Source organism: Callionymus lyra, chromosome 2 (assembly GCF_982586985.1).
Source record: "Callionymus lyra chromosome 2, fCalLyr1.hap1.1, whole genome shotgun sequence".
Classification (NCBI taxonomy): domain Eukaryota; kingdom Metazoa; phylum Chordata; class Actinopteri; order Syngnathiformes; family Callionymidae; genus Callionymus; species Callionymus lyra.
The window spans coordinates 20,532,333-20,559,044 of record NC_141819.1 but is presented as its reverse complement, the minus strand read 5'-3'; the positions used below and the strand labels follow the sequence as shown (position 1 = coordinate 20,559,044).

Below are 26,712 nucleotides of genomic sequence, written 5' to 3'. Positions count from 1 at the left end.
TATATTACTGACAATGTTATTCTGTTTTTCTTTCTTCGGAGACTTTCTCTCTTTATTTCTCTAAACTGCATACGTGATCTCTGCCAGTTATATTTATATATTTTTCATAGTAGCTTCTTTAAAGGTTTTTTCAACAGCTTTTAATCTTTTTGTGCGTAAATGTACCAAACAAAGCTCTGCATGGTGGCGTCGTGCTGAATCATGGACACCCTTGAAGAGCTCCACTCTTTTTTCAATACAATAAGAGATGACTTAGTCATGGTTTATTAACAGATCCAAGATGTGTTTTCATAATTCTTGTTAGATCTCAACTAGTTTTTCATAATTTTAAATTAAAATATACATTAAAAAATACAGCTCATGATAATAAACTGGTTCAACACACAAAACCATTGTGTGAATATAAATGGTAAAAAAACAAACATGTGTGTGACGGTTGTCTGCTGTTCTACAAAAGAGACCACACATTACAGAACAAAAACACTTTGCACTTCAGCCTTGTTTTCCTCCTACTCATCAGTGGTGGTGAAACTGCAAGTTCCTAAACCTTTGAGGACCTCTTTGTTGTAATTCTTCATTTTCTAGTCCATTAACGTGGAAACGCTACTTTTACCCGCATGATAAAAAAATAAAAAATCTTGCAGTGAAAGCAGGAGCAGTAAAGCCGACGCTGTAAGTGAATAAATATCTGATGCAACACAAACAACAGTCTTGGCTTTGGATAATGAGTAACTAATCAGGAACAGAAACCAGTGAATTTAGGGAATTTTCTCCTCAAATCAGAAGCAGCTGAAGGGATTTCTAATGAGTCGTGGTTGATCCAAGTGTGGGACTCACACGGCTCTGCCAAAAACAACATCGCTCTCTTCCCTCTCAGCGGGGACCACTCTAATCTCATCCTAGCATAACGTGCTGATGGCGGCAAAATAATAAACTTTGTTGTGTTTACAAAGAACCCGCTTCAAACAAGGAAACAAAGTGGCAGCAGGTTGGCTTACAAACTAGAGAACATCTACAACTATGACTTCTTCTGTTGCTCTCTCCAGTGTTTGGCACAGTCATGTCAAATTCAAACACAGAGTCCATGAATGAAAACACACGACTCAATAAATATTTATTCAATGTTTAGAGGCAGGGATGGGTATTGGTGAGGTTTAAGCATACATTGGTGCCAGAAACGGTGCCTAAACATTGGAAAACATTTTAAAAAAAACATTTTTTTCCGTTCATTTGTGTGAGTCACTGTCATGGGAGTGGAGATCGTGCCTCACTTGTCTAAAAAAGAAAGAAAGTACATCTTTAGTACATATATTTCATCGGATTGATTATGGGATATAAAGTATTACCAAATGTGGTTCAAATGAACAGTAAAAAAAAAGGTCTGAGTCAGTGCCAGCCTGGAACCTCCATGCACGTCATTGGATAGCGTGTTAAAACTGCTGAGAAATAAGTGGGTGTAGCAAATCTCTGATTCAGGAATAAATCGAATTTAAAAATAATTCATTTTGGATGATTTAACAAATAGCGTCACTTTTATCGGTTGGTTACGACCAGTGCCATAATATTACCAAGTAAAGCTAACCATCTCTAGCTGACAGTTCTTTGAAGCAGAGACAATTGCATTTCTATGGTTGTTGAGGGGTTACCGTAACTTCCGGACTATTAAGCGCACGTGCAATATACGCCACAGTTTTTCATTGTTATAAATAACCAGTAGTGAGGTCAGAATTCAATCTCTTATCAAATGACTTTGTTACTAAATGCATGAGTCACACCATCAATAATAGGTAGTGGAGATTTACTGTCATACAGACATTTCATCACAGACAGAGGCTTCTTGGACACACTGTGCGTCACTGCAGTCGCCTCTTTTGAGCCACACATCAAGCATCTGGTTATAAGGCTCGCCGACCAGAGCTGTGCTTCACTTACGCATTTCTCTGTGTGTTTCCCATGATGAGGGAGTGTATGTCTTTTTCGGTGCATAATCTTTCCTCATGTCAGTCACGCCGTTTCGTTTACTGCTAGAGGGACCCCTGGTGGCTGTCCCTATAATCTATAAATGTGCGTTGGGAAAAGGTAGCGGCTTATAGTCCGTTATCTAAGCTTGGAGAATTCCAATTATACTCCCTCACCATTTAAAAGTCAAACAGATTAAACACCTGTCACTTTTCTCTGTGTAGCACAAACATGTTTGTATTTCCACATCTGTCATTAGACGTCCTCCTTCTGCAACATTTCTGGGGACATTCGTTCTTGAAATGTCTGATCTTTTATAGGAAGATGTCAATCATGGAAGGCTTTACTGTTGGGGGCTCAATCATCAGGCATTGCGGGATGTCTAGTTTTTGGGACACTACAGAATTTGTGGTGTCTGGCCAGGTTTGTAGTGAACCCAGCATTGTTCCTGGCTCTACATGTCTCAGCTCGTATGATTTTCATCGTATATTTGCTTCCACTTACTCGATGCCTTTAAAGAGCCTCATAACTCCTGTGTGGGTTCCGTCTGCCCGCGTGTTACACATTTGATTTAAGTGCTACTTTAGAAGCTCACAGTCACCTGACCATAGAGCCCACTGATGGCGTTGGATTAAAGAGTGCGATGGCGGGAGAAGACACGAGAGTGCCGAAGGGTTAATGTGCAGCAGTTTAAAGATGTATGTCCAGGTGAAGTAATGGATGCAAGGAGAAGAATGATGGTCAATTCTGTGCTCGACTGGAGGAGGAGAGGGAAGACGCGACATGAGGTCGACGAAGCCTTAACCACTGCAATGTGGAGACGAGCTGAGACCAGTGACATCGTTGAAGACGCGGAGCGAGTTAAAAGAGTTGAAAGAGAATGTGCTGGTGGAGATAACAAGCTGCCTCTTTGCTCAAGGTTTTCAATATTCAGGAAAATATCCGTCATATGTTTCGAAGCCAACACACACGTTTTGGTTCGGACGGCGAGGGAGTAGATCTGGTGCTCTCAGAGGAATTATTCAAACCATGAATGAGTATGTTTGAAAGACTGTGAATGAATCCAGATGTCGGATCTATGACGATCTTTCACAGCTTTGAAATCTAAAGTTGTGTCGACATGGCGAGAGGGGTTCACAACAAATATGTAAAGTCAATGCAACAACACGGGATAAGAGAGAGCAGGTGTCAAAGGTCAGGGTCAAAGTGTTCACCAGCTTCATCTCTTAGCCAATCAGAACCAGGACTACACTGTAACAGATGTAAAGAGGGAGTATTTAACATGGAGGGTAAAAAAATCCTTGTTATGATGTCGGAATGAAGCTAATACCAACACAACAGGTGCTGCAACGTGTATAGCCTTCAACATTTGGTTTTTGGTGTGAACCCCCACATACAAATCTCTTGAAACGGGGTCCCAAATGATGCTATTATGCCGCTCGCAACTAGGTTTTCCTATTGACTGCGGCCCTCCTAAAACAGTTTCTCTTTTTAAAGTCAGGGTGGAAAATCTATAGCTGAATTTCCAGATAACAGTTATGGTATACCTTAAAAGAATGAACTTAAAGAGCTGACTTTGCATCTTGGAGAGGACGACTTCAACATTGGACACATGTGAGTAAGTCTCTCATCATGACAATGTTTTGAAGTTATTAATCGATAAAGTAGTGTCCTGACGGAGATCTCGGCGAACAAGAGGTTATGAGAGTGGAGTCCATTATGAAGGTGGTTTTAGTGAACCAAATTGAATCTAAGTATCTTTAAGTAAATAATTTAATTTAAAGACAGTTTTGTACAAATTAAATAAACACATTAGTTGCCCTTTAAAATGAAGTTATATTTCCAATATGTGGTAGATCTTCTCAATTATTACTTACTGTGCAAAACCACTCAATAACTCATCACAAATTCACTCAAATGCTTACATATATATGAAGAAATATCACTTAAAGACTAGTACATAACTTTAATGATTTTAATGACCAAACACTTCGACTCTGATCTTCTAAATAGATGCTACCAATATCAAAACTAGCTTATCTTAATCTGAAAGAGCTGCCTTTATTTTCATTCATGGATAAACTGTTGGTGAGTGAAGAGTGAATATACTGCAGTTTCACTTCAGTATTCTATAATATCTAGTTAATAAACTGTTACAAATGGCCAGTTCATTTATAAAACATGTAGGGAATCAAAGTCTGTCCCAGCTGCTTAGGGTAAGAGGCAGGGGACACCCTGAACAGCCTATCACCAGGCACATAGAGACAATCACAGACTCACACCTACAGATTAAACCAGAGTCCCTCCAGGAAAATAAGTTAAAATAACTATCTTGAAAGAAAATAAACAAAGTATCTCTGGAAGCGTCATTAGAACCAAGAGCGAACCAGCACAGCATGACTTCATTTCTGGACCTTTCAGAGGCAAACAGCCTTAAGACCTCCGAGTCTGCTAATGGTAGCCGTGTCCACTCGAGCAGGACCAGAAAGGGCCACTGCCGCTGATGTCAGTGGACCATGGACGGTGTGAAGTGGCTCAAGGGCACGGCGGCGAGACAACGGCGAGCACTTAAGAGCGGCAGAAGAGGAAGTGGTTGTTCTCGGATCCGAGGGGAGATGATTCCGGGGTTCACAACTGTAAAGTCACTTTCCCGCTTTGTCTGGACAAACAGTCCAGGAAAGTGTGGGAATGTTTTTTTAGACACACAGGATTCATGGGGAAAAAAAAGAAGCTTCATAGTATGAAATGCATGTTATTATCTGAGAAAGGAGGTGGAGACACATCGACTTTTTAATCGCCCGCCTCAGCCGCGAGATAAGAAACATGGCCGACGATTTAATTCCTCAAAATGTCAATATGCGATAAGAAGGATCGGAAAATTGAGTTCTGGCTGAGACTGTCCAACAGTAGCAGAGAGATAAATATGTATTAACATTGAGTTGTTTCGGTAATAAAGGTAAATGTATTAGCATTAACAGCGTGTCATTTGAATATAAATATGAATTAATACATATATGACAAAAGCTAGAAGGGTAATTTTTAGAGGTTAGGGATGAACAGTTTAATGTAATTAATTTTTTAACATTTTCACAAATTGGATGATTAAAGATTGTTAAATTGAATATAAATGTACACGAATAATTAAAGTTATTCCTCCAGTTTTATACTCTGATGATGGAACGATACATTTTGGACTGGACTATTTCCGTGGGTAATCTTCTACAATTTCCAATATTGATAAACACGCGCAGAATTAAAAGTCATTCATCATGTAAGCCCGGCTGTTGATCTTCTGTCTGCGGCTAGATGATCGATGAAAACTCCGGGAAACAAATTTCACGTCTAAAAAAAGCTTTTTTTAAAACCTTTGTGTGACTGTGTGCCTGTGTGTGCGTGAGGTTTTCACATATTTCGGGGCAGCTTTACTGTGAATCCGTGTTCCTGTGATTCTCATCCAGGCTACGTTTTTCCGGAATTAGAACTGCAACAAATCCTGGCATTAGATTGTTTGCTTCCCGTCGGAATCTTGTCAACACAACCACTGGCCTGTGTGTGTGTTTGTGTGTGAGTGTGTGTGAGCGTGCAGCATTCTCTTATAAGGAAAGATTATTATTAAGTTCCAGAAATCTTCATCTGATGGAATTCCACTGCCGTTAAAAGCAGAAAGTCGCAGAGAGTGAATAAAACCTGGAGTCGGCTGCAGATGTTCAGGATTTCTATGTAGCATTCATTAAATGCTGGAATGACAAGTGAATACATTCAGGAAGTCGTCTTCGTCGGTGAAAAGGGAGAAACAATCGGCTGGTATTTAAAGGAAAACGAAGAGTTTGCCGTGAATAAATCAGGAAGACGTGCTGAAATATTTACTCTTTAACTGAATCCAGATTCCTAATATCGGAAAATGGTTGGAGCTCCACTGCCATCTCCGATGTCTTCTGATCGCATAAACGTTTCTGTGGTTTGACTGACGTCATCTGCAGTCGCTTTAAAGATGATCAAAATAGATATAATGACCTAATAATGTTGTTAGATCGTTTGCTGATCCATCAACGACGGATAATATCTCTGATATTTCTGGATACGCTTGTCGTATCGGCTCATGAAAGTGGCTTGTATTTGTTGTCGTCTGCTGAAGCTACTGTAGCGTTGCTTCTCTGCTCACTGGACCATCACTTCACCACGACTTGTCTCCCTGGATACTAAACCGTGACGTCTCTCGTGGCCCTCTCTAAACACGACCGATCCTGGAGCCACTGGCCACTGCCGTCTGTGAACACAGTGACAACTGTGATTTTTTGGAGACACATGTTAGCTCGTCACTTTTTGGCACTTGTCAAGAGTCGCTAAAATCCTCGTCCATCCTCTGCCTCCTCACGGTTTGGAATCCGGACCGTCACATGGTGACGAGGAGGAGGTCTGTGGGAGTCGGGGCCGGGCCGGGCCGAGGATGATTGACAAGCGCCCGCAGCCCATCTCCTGCCAGGCTTATGACTCAGAACCGGCGCTGCCATCTTGTTGCCGGTGCTTACACAAAATCCCACCTGCCCCTCCCCCATCTCCTCAGGAGCCGGCTCCGCTTTCCCATGATGGTACAGTGAGGGTGGGTCAGACAATTAACACGTGTATAAATGGGTCGACTGATGAAGACCTCTCCGTGATTAGAGGCGAGATGTTCCATCATTCACGGTGGGAGAAGGAGGCGGTGGGCTTTCGACCCACACACTCATTCTCTCCGCAAAACGGCCGGGCAAGACGGTTCTGATCTTCAGCTGTGGTCCAGTGATTGGTTCCGTCGCTGCCAACGCATCACTGGATAATTCTGTCACTACACGCATGACGAGATGTTCGCACACAAATGTGAATTCTAAACAAGACATTTGAAAATACAGCTAGACGTGTTTCTTCCAGCAGGAAAACAAGTTATTTCGATCTTTGTTGAAGGTCGTCAATGACGTATGTGTTCTTAGTGAAATCATGTGTTTGTGAAGAAAATGTGATTGAACTTGAAAGTTATTATGATATTGAGGACAAAATAATCAATTTTAGATAAATGAAAAAACCAGAAACCATGCGTATTCAGTTTGCTTGATTGTCGTTTTATCTTAAAACAGGGTGAGATCAAACTTAAATCTGACTCTAAAATAGTTATTTGTTCACTATTGCTTGATATAAATGTTACTTCTTGTCACAATAACTAAAGCAGGATTCGTTCACCACGACGACCTTCTGACCCCCTGAGCCACGCTCCGTGAACCTTCATCTTAAAACAGGAGATAAAATACAAAGTTTGGCTTTCATTTCAGTTGTGAAAACTTAAATAATAGAGCTTAATAATGACTTGAGCTAAGTTCGCTCTAAATCTGATTCAAGATTCTGATTAGACATGGAAGACAATTTTGAGATTATAGAATCAACTCAACACTGAAATAAGAATCTTTAAATAAAGTTTATAATTCAAGATTTAACAGATTCAAGAGCACTTTTATTCGCTAGTACATATTGGTATACATACTGTATATGGAATTTTCCGTGGTTGTGAACGTCTCCGGAATAGTTTTTAACAAGAATTTAGAAGAGGTATAGATACGGATAAACAATATATACAAAAATATACTGTACAAAAGAGAAAACTAAAAAATAAACACAGTGCAAAAAACCGCATACCAGTGCAATAAATGGGGTATAAATGGCATCTGTTCTAATAATACTTGAATCTAAGAGGTAATGTAGTAATCTATGTCTTAATGTAGGACTGTTAAATTGTGTGATTAAAAAATTACAGTCATTACTGTTTTTTATTCTCTTTTAAATAGCATGAATATAATTATTGAATAATTACTTATTAATCAATGTGTTTACTTACGGCACTTTATATACTGTTGACATGATCTTTGAATATAATTTTTTTTAAGATTTAGATAAAATAACACATCGAGTTGCCTTTTATTTGAATATCTTGGCAGACTTGGTTTGAACCCTTGTGTTATCTCAGGGTCAAGGTGACCAAAAGGCCCCAAAACAAATGTGTTTGTGGTATCACTTGTGTTGTCTCTGGGTCAAGACGAACGACCTCCACCACTATATATGTATTTCTGGAAGCCAGGGAGTCTCACCCGGAGACAACACAAGGGATACTACAAACACATTTGTTTTTTGGCCTCTGGGTCACCTTGACCCGGAGACAACGCAAGGTTGAGAACACATCTGTCTTAAAATGAATCCAGAATTGCGCCTTTGTCTATTAAAAAGAAAGGAAATATCTTGTTAGTTACTTTGAAAAGGAGCTGAAAAAATGACAAAGAAGCAAAAAGAACATTTTATTATTTAACGTGACATATTGACTGAAACTGCTCGACAAAATTGTATTTGCTTTACATTTCCTGAGAAAAGATATTTAAAACCTTCTTAGATTTAAGTTTCCGTGTGTTGTTATTTTGTACTTTTAGGGAATATTTGTTCAATTTTCCCCCTACATCTATTTCCAGACCAGTCTTGAGCTGGCAGTAGTTTTATTTGGTCCGCCGGGGCAGTGGACCCTTCACCCCATTTCACCCCGCCTCACCCCTTCTCACTCGCTCTCACCCGGAGCCGCCCTCGCTGAGGTGCTGAAAGCGCTGTATCCCAGCGGCGTGCCTGGTGGCATATCAATTCGTATCAAAGTCTTGGATGTTTCCTCCTGTGTCGCAGCAGAAAAAACATGGGATGCTCACGGTTCCAAACGAACAAACTGACTCACTCGCTTAAAGTCCCGAAAACAAACCTTCCGTCCAACCCCTCGGGCGTCCCACGATGCTCAGCCACACGGCAGAAAACACTGCTGGAGTTACAACTGGCTGACGTGAGGGACACACGCGAGTGCCTTCACTCCGCATAAAGAACCTTCTTTTAATGAAAACGAGGTGTCGGCCACAGTTTTCCATCGACGGTCGTGGAGCCAAAGCTGCAGCTGCTCACCTGAACGCTGCCATTAATAAGAGTGTGTGTGTGTGTGTGTGTGTGTGTGTGTGTGTGTGTGTGTGTGTGTGTGTGTGTGTGTGTGTGTGTGTGTGTGTGTGTGTGTGTGTGTGTGTGTGTGTGTGTGTGTGTGTGTGTGTGTGCAGGCATCTGGTTTGTCTCAGACCACACTTTGGGATTTATTTGATTTGCTTTTGGAAGAGCTGTGTTGGGAATGATTCATCGCCTCCCAGCTGACTTCATGCTGGACCACGACTGCGACTTTTCATTGAGTGCGACAGGAGGCCGAAGTTTAATCCTCACTGCTGCACGCTAATCTGATTAACAGCGCATCGCACACACCTGAAAATCATCCACAGTGACAGAATATCATCCTGGCTGCATTATGTGAGATCCAGACTAGACATCTGGACAGAGAAGTAGACTCTCTCTTCAAGACCTCAGCCGCCTGTGTTGTATGTTTGTGGTCCCGGAGAGACCACGCAGCTGCTCCGATCCTCTAACATCCGGGCGTCCCCCTCACTCAAAACAAGGGGTTTTGACTCTCGTGAACAAGGTAGACTTCACAAGCTCATGTTGACAGAGGGCTTTGTGCTCAACGATTGTTCAAAATTGCTTTGTTTGGATTTTGGTGAAAGCCGCTTTAATGAGCCTCCTGCCGGACTGCTCCGGGAGAGCAAAGGCCTCTTAGCCGCAGCCATTGATCCGCTGTGATGAAGTGCTCAGCAAGTGTGACCAAATTTGGGTCAGCGTATTTGCTCACAGGCGGATGGAGACACTCTTTTTTTTGTAGCGGTGGCTTCTGGGCGCGCCAGCAGAAGAAGAAGCAAAAAAAACAAGCTGGTGTTCAACAAGAACATTGCAGCTTCTGTTTGCACCAGAGGTGGTCTTCACCGAGAGATCAGGGTCTGCAGCAGCAGCAGCCGTCGTCGTGTTTCTCAAACAGAGAAATCGCAGCGCAATGATCCGCTGACATCGGTGGCGCGGCTGTTAATAGAACTGCTGGCACTCCACCAGTTTGGCAGCTGCCAGAACTGTGCAGCTATTTTTAGGGACCTTGAGCTTCTGACCCCGTGCAAGTGATGGTTTTTACAAGGCTGTCACTAGCTAGAGCGTCACGACAGGAGCCGGGCTGCAGGAAGTGGAGGATCAAGGAGTCACAGCAGAGAGAGACTTTTTTTGAAGAATAACATCCAGTTTTTTAAATTGGATTTCTTCTAAACATTGGAAAAATAATCAGATGTGCCACCGACCTCATCTCAAATCACTTGGGTTTTTTTCGGTTCCTCAGGCACCTGCAGCAAACAGGCGCTCATATCCAGGTCAACATGTTTTTCACACGTCCCAGTGATTCCGCTGTGATACGAATTGGACGCCGTTAAAGAACATTTTCTTTTCATCTACTGCCATCTTGTAAACAAATGTATTCTCGGGTGAACATGCAGCTTCTTACTCTCGAGGACGGCCTCGTGTTCAACTGGCCAACTTCCCGGCGCCGTCAACAAACCCTAACACCACGTTTAATTTACTGAGATCTCCATCACACTTTTCATCCGCTCCGTTCATGACTTAACAGAATAGACGGACCATTCAAAGCAGCTTTATTTACAATGTGACCGAGGAGGGAAACGACACGTTTTCCAGCCTCTAAATCAACCTCTGCTGAAGCTGTAAAAGATTCCACTTTGCTCCAAGTCATTGGATAAAGAGAGTAATTATGACTGTTTTATATATATATATATATATATATTTGTGATGTTTGTTTGTGTAATATTTGTGTAATTACTTCATACATAATATATCAAACAGCGGGTCAAGCGTCAACTAACTCGTCTGTGACGGGATTTGCTCTCAAAGAGACTCTTTTTACTTACTTACTTTCAACTTTTGATGCTAGAAATCATTTGTAGCTGAAAGTCTATTACTCAATATCACATGACCTCAAGTTATGAGTATCCCTGAGGCTGATAGTTGAGTCTCCTGAGAAACCCTGATGAGCCTATTTTTGACCCCGGTGAGGTAATACACTCGTCAACCGACACCTTCAGGTCAAGAGTGTGAAGATGACAAAATCATCTTCTTTTCCATCTGAAGTAAAGAGGGTAAGTCATGGTAGAAGATTTGAAAGTGAGGCGGTTGGTTCACTTTAATGCGCTCTCTGGTGACCACAGCTCATCCATCAGTGACCGTCATAATAACACACAATAACGGTCCATGAAACATGGATTTATTTACAGAACATCACTTTCTCAATGTTAAAACTGCATGTTTAAATGCAAGTTTAATTTATAATTGAATTTCAATGAAAAATGTATATATTTCCTTGAACGAAGGAATAACTTTTTTTTCAAACCCAATAAAATTGTATGAGAAAAATAAACTTCTCACCAAGAAGGTTGCTGGTTTGCTTCCTGCTGTAGGAAACCTGCAGGCTCTCTTGGTCATTCATTATTTGGTGTAAATATATAGTAAGAAAACTAATAGAATATAAAATATAATCACGTCTTTTCATATAAGTAATTTCATATGAGGAAGTCCATGAGAAAACAAATTACATGATTTAAAAATGTACTTTATTGAAAATAAAAAAGGGTTTATTGTGTAAAAATAGTTCATAAATGATGATTCTTCTATTTAAGTTAACTTTAGTTATAAGTATCTACAATCTGTCAATCTGTCAGAGTTAAGTGCTGATGTAATGTGTTGCATGTGAGTCATGAAAAGTGTCATGAAAGTCCTAATAAAATCGTTTATTTCCAGCTCTATATTGAAAACCAGGCAGTAAACAAGAGATACACGAGATTATGGGAAGTTATATCGTTCTTTTGGAGGCCGTTTAGTTTGAGGTGCTTTGAGGGTAAAGTCAGTGAACGGACACGTGTCGACTTCCACGGCGTTATTAAACGTGACAGCGACACTAAATCTGCCGTCATATGAGCCATAAATATTTCCACGCTTATTACATCACAATATCTGGGAAGTAAAACGGCTCTTTAGCCGACTACTGTTTTATTAACTAGACCATAAAAGCCATAAATCATCAGGAATGCCGCATCAGCAATAATCTCTATGAAGGTCACAGTGGGGAAGATAGAGCCGCGGCTAAAGCAACTCCTGTTTGTCTTCAGTGCGGCTCTGGACGTTCACCTGTGCTGTGTCTCAAATCGCATACTACTCTTAGTATACTAGAAGTTAGTATGCATCAGTTTAGTGTACGTACTAACTAGTACGCAAATTCTCCACAGATAGTATGTCTCAAATCAAACACTGCTGCTACACACTAACCGGAAATCACATGACAGCTTCTTCTTCTACTTTTATTTAACGATGTTTCAACCAGCTGTTTGAACGCTATCGCCACCTGCTGGCAGCACGTTTTGCAACTTTGGAAAAAGAAATAAAGAAAAAATATGAGAAACTAAATATTCGCGAGATATTTAAGCTGGTATCAGCAGCGAAGACGTGTTTATCCTCCTACTGCTGCTGAAAATGCACCTGTAAGTATATGAATATATATGCATTTATATATGACGTAACTTCGTTTAAAACGTCATTAAGATGGCGGCTGTTTAGGGTGGTTAGTTTCCATTGAACCATGCTCAGTTTTGTGGGCGTGTTAGTACGCCAATTTAGTGTGCATGGCGCACTAAATTTCGCATACTAAGAATTGAGACGCACTAACGCACTAAAAATACTAACTTTGAGTACGCAAGTATGTGATTTGAGACACAGCACGAGTCTACTTGAGTCTGGTTTGCTCGATCACGACCCATTCTGCTTCTGGTAATCTGTGTTACCAATATCTGAGGTGTTCTATCTCAAGTCACGACTGGATCTAGTTACTGTTGGTATGACTAACATCCATTTATTTATGTTTGTGTTGTTGTATACAGCTCACACCAGTGTGTGGTTTATGCGAGAGTAAAGTTAATTCATTTTTACAGCAGACAATAGGGAGAGTCGAGGAGTCGTCGATTTATCGTAGAGTAGACCTCGAGAATCGTAATGCACAAACACACGACAACAATGACAACACAGATTAAAACTATTCACACGATTGCCGAGCTTGTGGAACAAAGAGAGCTGAACTGCACGGAGGGATACAATGAAAGATGCTCTCGGAGAAGAAAACATAATGACAGAAAAGCAACTAAAGGCGGAACACAAATTGTGTTGCAAAAGCGACGGGAAAGTGAACGCAACGATCAACTGAGCGAGAAAAAAAAGTGAAAGAAGTCAATTTACCAGCATGAGGTTTCTTTTTGTCGTGAAGTTGATGCGGAACTGACACCTCAGGCGTCTAGATTACCTGCAGGTGTGTGTTATTAGGGAAGCTGACGGGGACAAAAAAAAAAAATAAAGTGTAACATAAGTAAGTAAATAATTTATATTTATAGAGCGCTTTTCCAGACCAGGGTCACAAAGCGCTTAAAAAACAAAACTATACTTAATAAAATATATACTTAAAAGGTCAAGATAACACAGCACCTTGAATACTGGCCGTGAACTTTTGTTCTGGTCTCAGACTCTTGCCTTTGTCCAAAACCCTTTGATTCTTCCATGATATCAACAAATAAATGTGTTATGAAGTCAGTATTTTATTAGGAAATGGAAAATTCATCAATAAAAACAGGAAAGAAAGGCGAAAAATATGATTTAAACTTGTTATAATCATTAAAATTACATTTTAAATGATTACATTTTCATTTTTTCAAATCCTTTTTTATTATAATTTCTTCATTTGCTGTCATCAATATAAAAACAAATACATATTTTCATTTCCTAATTTGCTGTAATTCACGATCATTTATTTATATTTATAGAGCGCTTTTCCAGACCAGGGTCACAAAGCGCTTAAAAATCAAAACTATACTTAATAAAATATATACTTAAAAGGTCAAGATAACACTGAGAACAACCCAGGAATTCCATGACAAACATGACAGTTTGTTTATTATTAAAATTGATTCTTTTTTTTTTTTAATATTAATACCGACCTGTATTTTTATTGTTATTTGTTATTGATATTTATTTTATTCACTTTATTTATATATTATTAATATACATTGAATTAAATATATTATAATCTTTTTAATACGTTTTTTATTTTTTTTATTTTTTTTGGATGTGTTTGCTCCTGGTCTTGCGGAATTGATTTATTATTAAGGGTTGTTCGTGTATAAAAGAAAGAAAAATTATGAAATAAAGATTTTTGATTTTCGCAACATTCAATTGAATAAAAATGAGCTAATAATTAGCTAAAAGCTAACAGCACAGATCAGTATAAAAATTCTCGCTGACTCATCGTATTTATGTGAAGATTCCTCAAAAGAAGGATCAACAGATGTTGCTATAAATGAACAGGATGGCGAAAGAGAGCGAACCTGAGGGGAAACGAGTGCAGACACATGATTAAAGGGAAGTCATGGAAATCAAGTGCTCGCCGTCATACGTCACAACATTCCAGACGCCTGTCAATCTCTGCGTCCTCTGCACCGACGCTTCCCAGAGCTCGCTAGGATATTTCGTTTGGGATTATGGGAATATTATCAGCAAAGGTAGCGTTGATCGGAGATGACAGGTCCCTTTACACAGTCAACATGCTATTTTTACTCGACTGGCTGAGCATGGTTGCCTCGGGGGGGATAAAGAGTGTGTGGGGGGGGGGCTGATCGCATGTCATCTCTGGACCTTAAATCTCCTCATGATTAAAACAAGAGGAGCGATCTGCTGGTGTCGCTGCTGGAGGTTTTTTGCATCTTCTCTTTATTGCTCCGTCAACCAGAAAGCTCCCTTGTTTGCAGCAGCTGTGGAAGAAAACTTTACGCAACATGTTCATTTGGGCTTTAATCCACATTTTTTTTCGGTGTTTTAAGGATAAACTACAAAATACAGCAGGGGTCTCTCCAGACTGTTTCCTGAAAACAAAAAATTTAAAATTGTGACGATCCCAGGAGGGCCTAAAGCCAGAAACATATTCAATTTTCCGGGTTCTCCAATTTAAAAATGGGCAGGAAATAAATAAAAAGGTTTAAACAAAACCTAAATAATTACAAAAAAAGATTTGGTTTGAAAGCCGGAAAATTTTCTTCTAAACCAGACGTTCTTAGAACGCAAAGAAATTGTAGCTAGATGTAGAATATAATCATAATTTAAAAAAAAAAGTAGGGGGCAATGTAGTTTGGGACCACTGCTTTACAGCAAGTGGGTTTGAATCAACCCAAAAAAGGTTAACCTTTAATGAATTGACTTTGTCTTCGTGAGTCCAACAACGGATTGACCCATTAGCGAAGAAGCTAAATGAATCTTGAGTCACAAAAGTGCTTCATAGATCTTTGGCGGAGACTTGTCTTCGCTCTTTGTGTCCACAGGTTTATAGAGGCTTTGTCTTGTAAGCAGGGACAATCGAAAGAGAAGGATTTTTTTTTTTGTTTCAAGATGTTTTTAAATTGAATCCGATAAATGTCAAGCACTAAGAGCATCTAAAGGTTTTAAATTCAATTTCAAACACAGTCTAATGTGGTCTGTCTTACTGGACTTTGTCCAATCTTGCAGCAGAAATCTGTACTTTTGGGAAAATAAGAAGATTGTTTGTCGATAAAACCGTTCTTTCCTTATCGCAGGTTTTGTTCATTTTGTGTGAGGTAATAATTTGAACAAAAGAAGATGTTCTTGACGTGTGTCGTGAGGTTGATATCAGATCCGTCCTCGCGTCCTCCAGCCTCTAATGTCCGGTGATGAGAAGTGTGTCGGCGGACGCTGCAGATACAAGTGCAGCACCTTGAATACTGTGTGAACCAATATCACTCTCTCTCTCTCAAAGAACAGTCCATTACTCAGCACCGGCCCGGCGACACTTTTCACCTTGAATGGCAGTCGGAGGATCTGCAGCTCTCAGCATTTGTGTCTGGCTCGTCCCGACACTTCAGAAGTGACATAGTGCGTCTGTGAGCGGCGGGCGTCTGATCCGTGGTGGAAGCAACCTCAGGTGCTCCTGGTGGTTGTTCATGAACTTTTGTTCTGGTCTCAGACTCTTGCCTTTGTCCAAAACCCTTTTATTCTTCTATGATATCAACAAATAAATGTGTTATGAAGTCAGTATTTTATTAGGAAATAGAAAATGCATCAATAAAAACAGCAAAGACAAGTGAAAAATATGATTTAAACTTGTTATTATCAAAGAAATTACATTTTAAATGATTAAAAGTGGGGAATTATTTATCATTGTCATAATGTAACGTTTAATTCTTTTTCAAATCCTTTTTTATTATAATTTCTTCATTTGCTGTAATAAAAACAAACATCTATTTTCATTTCCTAATTTGCTGTAATTCACGATCATTTAAATAATTTAAATCCTTATAGAATTCTAATGGCACACTCATTATGGTGATAATAACGTCGTCAATAAGATCCCGGCGAGTCGAGCTAGCGTCGCGTCGTCCTATTTCCAAACGGAGCAGATGATGAACAACCAGGCTTGACTTATTTGCGAGGCTCCAGTCGAGCAGCTGTGTCACTTCGGCTTTAGAATCATTTATCGCTCGGAGCAGCAACCAAATATCAAGTAGGTGAAAGTGGAGCAGAGCGAGCGCACAAGACCTGGAAGACAAGAAACATGTTGGATTGTTTCAGTTGAGTTGATTACAAATGCTGCTGCCTTTAGCTTTTTTTTTCAAAGAGAGATGAGATGTCACTGTTTTTGGTGGTTTCTCACTTTGCAAAATGCATCTTATTTGGCAGAGACACATTTATTGAACCCACCGTTCTCCCCTGTCTCACCTTGTCTCATCCGTTTCACCTGTCTCACCTTTCTGATCCGTCTCACTTGTCTCACTTGTCTCACTTGTCTCATCTGTCTCATCCGTTTCACCTGTCTCATCTGCTTCACCGATGTAATCCGTCTCACCTGCCTCATCCGTCTCAACTGTCTCATCCGTTTCACCTGTCTCATCTGTCTCACCTGTCTCATCTGTCTCACCTGTCTCACCTGTCTCATCTGTCTCATCTGTCTCACCTGTCTCACCTGTCTCATCTGTCTCATCTGTCTCATCCGTCTCATCCGTCTCATCTGTCTCACCTGTCTCATCCGTCTCAACTGTCTCATCCGTTTCACCTGTCTCATCTGTCTCACCTGTCTCATCTGTCTCACCTGTCTCACCTGTCTCATCTGTCTCATCTGTCTCATCTGTCTCATCCATCTCATCCGTCTCACCTGTCTCATCCGTCTCACCTGTGTCATCTGCGTCACCGATTGAATCTGTCTCACCCGTCTCATCCGTCTCTCCTTTCACATCTGTCTAACCTGTCTCATGTGTCTCAGCCGTCTTCCTTATCTCATCCGTCTCTCCTGCCTCACCTGTATGACATGTCTCATCAGTCTTACTTGACTATTTTTTTCACACCTTTCTCACCTGTCTCACCTGTTTCATTTACATCACTTGTCTGACTTGTCTCATCTGTCTCGCCTGTCTCACCTGTCAAACCTGTCTTTTCTGTCTCATCAGTCTTACTCGTCTTATTTTTTTCATACCTTTCTCAGCTGTCTCACCTGTTTCATTTACGTCACTTGTCTCACCTGTCTCACCTGTTTCATTTACGTTACTTGTCTCACCTGTCTCACCTGTTTCATTTCAGCACTTGTCTCACATGTCTCACCTGTTTCATTTACGTCACTTGTCTCACCTGTCTCTTCCGTCTAACCTGTCTCACTGCTCTGATGCTCAGCTGAAAAAAACAGCGTCTACATTTGCAACCAAGCTCGTCGTCAGTGGGAACTGCTCGGTTGAAGATTTAAAGTGACCCATTTAGGAGATTCCATTTCCCTCGGATCCACAAATGTGTCCTGACAAATGTGAAATTTGATTCACGTTCGTTTGTGTGAGTCGTGCTGTTGCAACGCTGCCGGCTTCCGACCAAAGAAGCTTAGCAATTTGACGAGTCACTTCTCCGCGAGTTTTTACGCTGTCGCAGCAGCTTTATATGAAGATGGATAAACTGCAACACTTTTAACTTGAAAGACTTTCCCACCTTTTTTAAAGTCAAAGATTAGATCCTGGATATCAGAAGAAATGGAGATGATGCTCACAATTGTTTTGCTTGTTTGGCCGTGGAGAAGAAACACGGAGGAAGATTGAGAGTTGAAGTCTTTAATGAGGAGAAGAAATCCACTTGAATAATGTGTCTAAATCCATCATTCATACACCAGCAAAATAGTCGTTTCCTTATTCTTCGTAAAATTAACCACTTTAAATGAGTTGTTTTCCTTTTTATTTTTAACATCCTCTAATAAAACTTTTTCATCTTCTTTTCATGATCACTTTTAATTTTAATATTCTTGCTTGGAGTAAACAGGGACTTCTCTCAGACACCGTGCATAATATTAATGATTTATAAGTCATTCTCTTTCTTCTTAATTGACTTTTCAAGAATTCAATTCTTCATGTCGGATATAGTTTTAAATTCTCTTTTTTTTTTTTACAAGAGATGAAAATCAAAGGGAAGGATATTTTGAAACCCTCCATTAGACTCTATGTGGTGCTAAGGAAGGGACTTCATTCAAAAACAAGCTCCATATCTTGATTTATGTAGTTAAACTTGTGATGCCACATCAACTCAAAACTAACAACTTTTGTATGTTATTTACAAAGCCATCATATCATATTTAATTATCCATAATCTGATTCATTACCTCATCAGTATCATCCTTCATTCATCAATGGAAGTCTGGAAACAGAAAATTTGTCCAACTGCTGCAAACCGGGACATGGCAACTTTTGCGACGTTTAGCGAGTGCTCATGGGAAATGTAGTCTCCCGTCGGGCTAAACACTACCACTTTAGTCCACTGGCGTCGCTCGACTTCAAATCGCATAGAGCTGCTTTAAGATGGTTTTAAAAAAAGAAACAATTAGACGCACAGAAATCTACACAACTTCAAGCCACACAATATAAATCAAATTAAGGTCAAAGACATGTAGCAAAAATCAGCTGAAAGACCCCCCAGCCTGGGGCCCTTTTTCCTAAAAACAATTGACCTCTTGTGGCCCCTGACGAACTGAGGTCAACAAGATAATTTTTCACTGTTTACTCCTCATTTATTGACCAGAAAATTGATTTTGAATATAATTTCTCTCTTTATTTCCAATCACCGTATTTATAAACTTCAATGTACACAGCGTTAAAACAATTTTATTGAATTTTTTGTTGTTTTGCTTTTTTTTTTGCTACTTTATCCAGTTGACCTAAGTTAGTTCTTTCTGAACTCAACTTGAATACTTTCTAAAGATAATTAAATCAGTGTTAATTCATCTTTCAACTCTTATTGTCTTATAAACGACCAATATGACTAATATGAGAAATTCCTATTTGACTCTGAGTGGTTTGTTTCCCGGCAAACAGATGAACGATGGTGCTTGTTTCATCACGGAGGATGGCAGCTCGCACGAGCGCTGAGTCACGCGCCCGTCATCTCTCGCCGCATCACCACCACTGCGTCCACATCTCTGCGATAAATCACGGATCACATTAAAGACACGTCTCCTCCTGATGCTCGAATGCATCACAACTGTTTGCAAACGCCGAGATTTATGACCGGGTAGAAAAAGCTCCAGCAGTGCATGAAGGCAGCGGCGTCCACATGTTAAGAATAATAAGCTGTCGCGGGTGACGGAGCGTCCCGACAGCGACGGTGTGAAGAATCACAGCTCGCGACCCTTCGCTCTAATGATATCGCTCCTTGTTAGCCTCAACGTCCAGGAAAGGTCAGCGATCGCATTCTCACCTTCTCGTCTCTCTCTCTCTCTCTCTCTTTCTGCGCAGACAACGTTTTCCGGAAATGCCTTGCCAACGGCACCTGGGCGCTGAAGGGGAACTACTCCATGTGTAAGGCCATTCTTCACGAGGAGGTAAGCCGCCGCCGCCGTTGGGTGACCTTGAATGCATCTGGAATGCGACATACATAAACAAAACGGAAGATTATTCATTGCAAAAGTGAATTAGTGGTTTAGGGGCGACTATAGCCCCGAAGCCTCACAAGGACACGGACGACAACGACAACCACGGATAAATAAAGCAAGGGCCTCCTGGCGATGCTGCCGGCTTGTTAAATAGTCCCTTGAGACCCTGAGGTGAACTGACACTAAAAAATAATAACCTGTCACATCTGCATAAAGGTCAGCGGGGCGGTTAATATATAAAAAGAAGGATGAAAATAACTTATAAATACTTGGGATTCTTAATTGATGCCAATCTCTCTTTTAAGCCTCATATTTTAAGGATATTAAATAAGCTCACCCTTAGTTAGAGGTGACACTTTACAGCTAAATGTGGACAAAACTGAAACTCTGGTGATTGCTCCTGATGAAAAGATTCCAGGGTTGAGTCAGTACTTGGGTGACTTAAGTCAGTCTGTCAAACTGAGCCTGAGAAACCTGGGTGTTGTATTTGATAAAGACATGTCTCTTGTTAAACACTGCAGGAAACTGACCAGAAACTGTTTCCTTCAACTGAGAAAAATCTCTAAACTTAGGAAAATGTTGTCACAACATGATCTGGAGCTTGTTATCCATGCGTTTGTTTCTTCTCGTCTGGACTATTGTAACAGTTTGTTTTCATATCTTAACAAGAAGGAGCTGTCTCGGCTGCAGTTCATACAAAACTCTACAGTGAGAATTCTGACCCGTTCAAGTAGAAGAACTCACATTTCTCCGATCCTTAAAACTCTTCACTGGCTTCCAGTTTCTTTCAGGATCAACTTTAAAATTCTGGTTCTTACTGTCAGATCTATTCATGGTCAGACTCCTCCTTACATCAGTGATCTGATCCAGCCTTACACCCCAGCTCGAGTCTGAGGTCCATGGATCAGAATCTACTGATGGTTCCTGAACACGATTCAGGACCAGATGAGAGAAATCCTTCCAGGCTGTTGCTCCTAAGCTTTGGAACGATCTTCCTCTCCCTCTGTGTTTGATGATATACTGACTCCTTCAAGAAACATCTTAAGACATTTCTATTTGTTCAGGCTTTTCCTTGATTTTCTGGAACACCTGTTGTGTTATCAGTTTTATCTTGATCTTTAAAGTATATACTTTATTGATTGTTTGATTGTTTAAGCGCTTTGTGACCCTGGTCTGGAAAAGCGCTATACAAATAAAAATTACTTACTTACTTCTTCTTTAGCAACAAATCATGTTTTACACACAATGCCAGGGAACGGCTGCCATTTTCTTACCAGTTGTTGATTATGGTGACTTTGTTTCTATGAACGCCAGCTCTCTACAGATGTTGGATGGTGTCCACCATGGAGCTGTGTGATTTATAACTGGCTGTAAACACCTTTCTCACCACTGTACTCTGTATTCTCTGGTCAATTGCTCGTCATCATCCACACGTAGGCGTCTGCATTGGTACACCTTCATTTACAAATCGATCCTTGGACTTCTGCCATCATATATCTCCTCCTACATGTCACGCAGACGGTGTAGTCACAGCCTGCTCTCTCATGCCTTCTCATACCTTCCGTGTTCCATCAGTACGTACAGAACTTGGCAAGAAGGCGTTTTCATTCTCTGCCCCTTCAACCTGGAACACTTGACAACACGATCTGAAGTTGTCCAGTTTGATTTAATGATGAATAATTATGACAATTTTAAGGGCGCTTGAAAAATCTCTGAAAACGGCTTCCTGTTTTTAACATTTCAGTATAGTATAGATGGTAAATATGATGGGAAAATAATTGGATTATTATGTAATTTTGTCTTTAAATTAACCTTAGTTGTTCTTAAGATCTTAAAGAGCAACTAATGAGTTGATTTAAGTGTGTCTTAAATATATATTGTACTCTATTGTACTCAACAGTATGTGTCTGTTTGCACAAAACTCTCTTTTAATAAAGATATTTACATTAGAAAATGTGCTTAAGCCCCGCCCACTGAAAACACTTGCTTTTGGTCAAGCTCAAGTCTCGTTTCCCATAACCACGCCCACTATGCTGTGATTAGTCAAACGTCGAGGCTTGTCAGCGTAGTGTCATCAAACCAGGAAGTCTCCGCCTCCAAGAGACGTGTATACAGACAGAAGCAGAACGTTTTTGGCTGCTGCAGGAGGAGCGACGCCCGTTGTTACATCAAATCGTAATTTCTCGTTCTGCGAGACTTCATGCAGGGAATAACTTATAAAGTAATAACTTTTAAACAGAGCATCATCATGATGAAGGACTTACTGCATCTTGGAGAGGAAGACTTCAAGATTTACAATATTAGTATGTTATACACATATTTATTAGTATATTAGACAACATTAGTTGCCCTTTAAGGAATATAAAGAAAGATATATAAATGCATAAAAGTAGTTATGCCATGACATCATCAACTTACTAAATAAAGTATTTGATTGAATTATATTTCAATTAGAAATATGATATAAAATACTTCCAAAAATAAGGATAATTATAATTATAATTAATAATTTCCAAAAAGAGGAGAATGAAATCACAAAAAGAAGGAAAAATTTCATTTTTTTCTGCTTACCCTCATGTCGACTAAGAGTTGGGATTATTTTCAGAGTAATATATTGCTTTTAAGAGTTATGGACAAAAATGTTTGTTCATTTTAATGTAGCGACTGGAGCTCAGCTGTCTTTGTCTTCATCTACGTCTACTGTCTACATTGGAAGCGCGAGTGTTTTCTATTTGTGTAGCATGTTAGCCTATAAACTTCTACAAGTTTCAAATACAGAGTTACATTTTTTTTCTGAACAATTCCTCACGTAGAGGCTTCAATACAAGAGGGATGTTACAGACGAGCTCCACAGAGAATGATTTGAAGTGTCATTTTGGACGAAGATGAAGACAAAAGCATGTGAGCTCATGTTGCTACCCTAAAATAAACATACATATTTGTCTATCATTTTAAGATCAATGTCTATATGCCATGTATACATGTGTATATAGACACATATACATATAGAGGTGTTGAAAAATGTATGATTACTTTTCCAAACCAAAAAGTTAACAGGGTGACATAAGAGATGAAATAAAATAGTTACCCGTCAGAACCCCTTGGAAAATTCTGTGTTGAAGTTTTGACTGGTTTCTAATGGGCTTCTGTCATACGAATAATGAAAACTCTTTTTCTTCAACTCTGACTTTCAGACCTTTTAGTCCTGAACAGACAGACGTTTAATTCTGTCACTGAATTATTGGCCTTTATGGTTTTTTCATGCCAGACATTTTTATTTGACTCACGGAAGCAATGAACCAAAGTTCATCGTGACATTCTGACAAATATGCTGATTAATTCACTTCCTGCTTCAATAGACAACATTGAGAAACTCACTTCTCATTGGACAGCGACAGCAGCTAATTACCATTTCTCACCAGATCCGAAATTAATCCCACCAGACACATATTTATGGCATGAAGATAATCTGGATTTGTTGAATAAAGAGAAGTCATTTATCAGATTTAAGCGTGAATGAACTGGACCTCATGTCAACCAGTCAAAGATATGGAGAGGATTTGAAGTTTCATTACTTACTTTCATTGTCCTGGATATTCAGATCAATTATATGCCTTGAATATAGTTTCTGACAAATGTATGATTTCTCTTCCAACTCAAAAAGTTGAATTAAACAGGGTGACAGCACAAGTGAGAGTTTAATGTGTTGATTAATTTAAAGGGCACCTAATGTGCTGATTTAAGTAAGTAAGTAAGTAAGTAATTTTTATTTGTATAGCGCTTTTCTCTTAAATTGTTTTAGGACCTCTATTATGCTCATTAGTATGTTTCTTTTTACACAAAACTCTCATTTAATAAAGATATTTACATTAGAAAATATGCTAAAGCCCCGCCCACTTAAAATGCGCTGTTTTGGCTCAGAAGAAGTCTCGTCCAAGCAACCACGCCCACTCTGCTCTGATTGGTCACAAAACCACAAGTTGCATTCAAGGACTCACGTCGATTTCAAACTCACCCCTAAAACTCCCGTTTTGTACAGAAAAAACGAATAATAAAAATAAGGTTTGCTGCTTAATTACATTACAAAAAAGGGCAAAAGTAACTCTCACCATGTTTACATAAATATTTATTTTGTTTCACGATTAACATGCAGGTACTTAACCGATTTAGGGCTTCTAGGGGAGGACAACTCCACTAGACTGACGTCAGAATGTTTAATTTAAACTGTAATCTCGGTGAGATTTCAGACGGGAGAAAACTTTATTTAGTAATAACTTCAAAACGCAGACGTCATGATGAATGACCTACTTGATTTTGAAGAGGATGATCTGAATAAGTCAGTAGAGTTGGGTTTTCACATTAGGTGCCCCTTAAGTTTGGTGGGAAAAACGTAATACAGTCCTGTAAAATGTGTTTTAGCTTTTCCTCAATGTCTGTAAAAAATGTCTAGAAGAACCCAATGTACATTTGTTTGTAAAAGTTTAATGATAAGCAGAAAAATCGATCATGAGTTTATTTTCAAAACTGATATCAAGATAGTTTCCATGTTTTCTTGATGACTGCCGCTAAAGTTCTTACATCAAGAGCTGACATTGTACTGACAAAAGTGATTTTCGGCATTCCATGTTTTCTTTTCTGTTAGTCACATGATAAACACAAGTTACTACTTGGTAAATAATCTTTGTTTGATGAAATAAAAGCTGCACTAATCATTATTATCGGCCTTCCAACAATAAATCTATAGTTCTTCACAACAAAAATCACAAAATACAAAAGAAGCTTCATCTTATCTTTGCTTGCATATGTGCCACGGAATCTTGAAGCCAGCAACCTGACTTTGTCAGATCTGTAACGCCACCGATTACAGCCGTTCATCCACTGAGAGCAGAGATAATGTTCTGCCTTGAAATGCCTCGTCACTTCAATTTGAATTCTTGGGTCTGTCTCCTATGTTTTAGAGGTAAATAAAGGGTTTGCTACTTAGCTTACAACACCATCGCTTTTAATAGCCATTTAAATCCTCCAGTCTAATCACTTCCCCTAATTTTAGACCTGTTAATGAAAAGGTAATATCATTGGTCAAGTTGGTTCTCACTCTCCAAATCAAATACTTAGCTATCTTTTTGATTAACATTTTGATATTGTCTGTCAGGATGAATGACAGTAGGTTTCAATTTAGAATCAAGTTGAAATAGATACACTATATTTTATCCGGTACCCCTGTAGTGTCCCACGGTGTAATGTTGTGTACAAGACAATGGAGTTGTATCAGAAATCAAAAACTTTTAATGCCAGTAAAGTGTATTTATCAAGTAGACTGCAATAATTATATTGTAGTTTTTAGATTGTACAATCGTTATAATGAGGTAATATGAGGGTTTGAGTTTAGGTAGTGATTGTAGTTCTTACAGGGTCATCAATATGTGTGACAAGGAGTGACAGGGATTATCTGTTTGTCATATTTGGTCCAATTTTAAAGAGCATTTGTTTGTGGATTTATTTTAAAAACAAACATTTTATTAATGTTGTTTTTCTTTAGCTCCATGTGGATTTAGGAAGGATTTGAAGGTTTCGTCATTTGCTTTTATGACAAAGAGGTCATTTTTCATTGGAAGTGTGTTGACATGAAGTTACTTGTACTTAGTTTGCACCTAATAGTATTTTTTTTAAAGACCCGATGGTCATTGTGACGCTGCTGTCCCAGTTTCTTGGTTTAAGTGATCGTGTCACACGACTGCATCTCAGTAAACACTTAGAGGTTTGATATTTCCAGCGAGACTATCGATTATTTTATTTAATCATTCTCTCGTCAGCGGTTTACCAGGATCACATATGAGAGCGTGTGGGAACGGAAAAAAAAAGGCTCATTTAGTTTTTCTGATGTTCCATCGATCCAGGTGGAAGATGGATATGGAGTGTCTGACCTTTCTCAGATGTGTTTTCAAAGATTTTTATTTCCTTTTATAGCCGAGGAATAAATCCTCAAGAGGCAGCAGCTGGCGTGATTGACATCAAGGAAAGTTCCCTCGAAAAAAGTGCTGTGCACAATAACTTGAATAATCACTGACTGGTGTGAGTGACAGCGGTTTTCGGTCTGATCCCGGTGGCCACACATTTCTCCTAGACTTCAGGCTCCTTGAGAGGTTTTTCTCCTCATATCCTCTGACCGTCTGCCAGCTCCCCCTCGGGCCAAAGCTCCAGTACACCTCCAAAATCCTGCTGCTCGCTTGAACCGTGCCCAGGTGCTGAGAATCATCACCAGCCTTTGTACAAACACGGTGCGAGGAGTCGTAATCTACTGTGGCGGGAGCAGCAGAAATGATTTATGAACGGAGGCTAAAACGTCTCAATATGTTTTAAAAAGCTGCAGAATAATATCACTTGATATCCGGCTTTACTTTTTCCAAACATTCAATTAATGACTAAATCCTTGTTGGCCTCCCTCCAGCACTTGAAGATCTCTCATCTGGACCATAATCAAATTACTGCCATAAGTATAAAATCCAAATATGAGAAAAATGTGACTTCGAATTTATCACCTTGTAGATCAAATATCTATATTTAGAGAGAGTACTTGATTCTATTGCTATATGCTTATGCAGAATGAGTGCATGAATGCTCCTACCCAGGTGCAAAACAAATAGACTCAGTGACTCATTCATTCCTCGGTCTATTAAATTGTACAATTCTGAGTTCGGGGGCAGGAGTGGAGTGAAAGTATCTGGATGTTCTGTTCTATGTTAGTCTTTGTATCCTTTGTCTTTGTTGTTTTTCTTTGATCTATGTTCTTTGTCTTTATCTTTAGACTTAGATTGTGTCATCTTGTTCTTTCTCTTTATGTT

General features: G+C 39.6%; 1 protein-coding gene across 1 annotated transcript in view; it reads left to right on the top strand.

The window, feature by feature from the left end:
* crhr1 (corticotropin releasing hormone receptor 1) overlaps window positions 1-26,712 on the top strand; it is an 84,739-nt gene that overhangs the window by 29,404 nt on the left and 28,623 nt on the right. Inside the window, exon 5 of the mRNA XM_087784027.1 lies at window positions 19,734-19,819. Within this exon, the coding sequence (XP_087640153.1) occupies window positions 19,734-19,819 (86 nt within the window). The remainder of the gene's footprint in view (window positions 1-19,733; window positions 19,820-26,712) is intronic.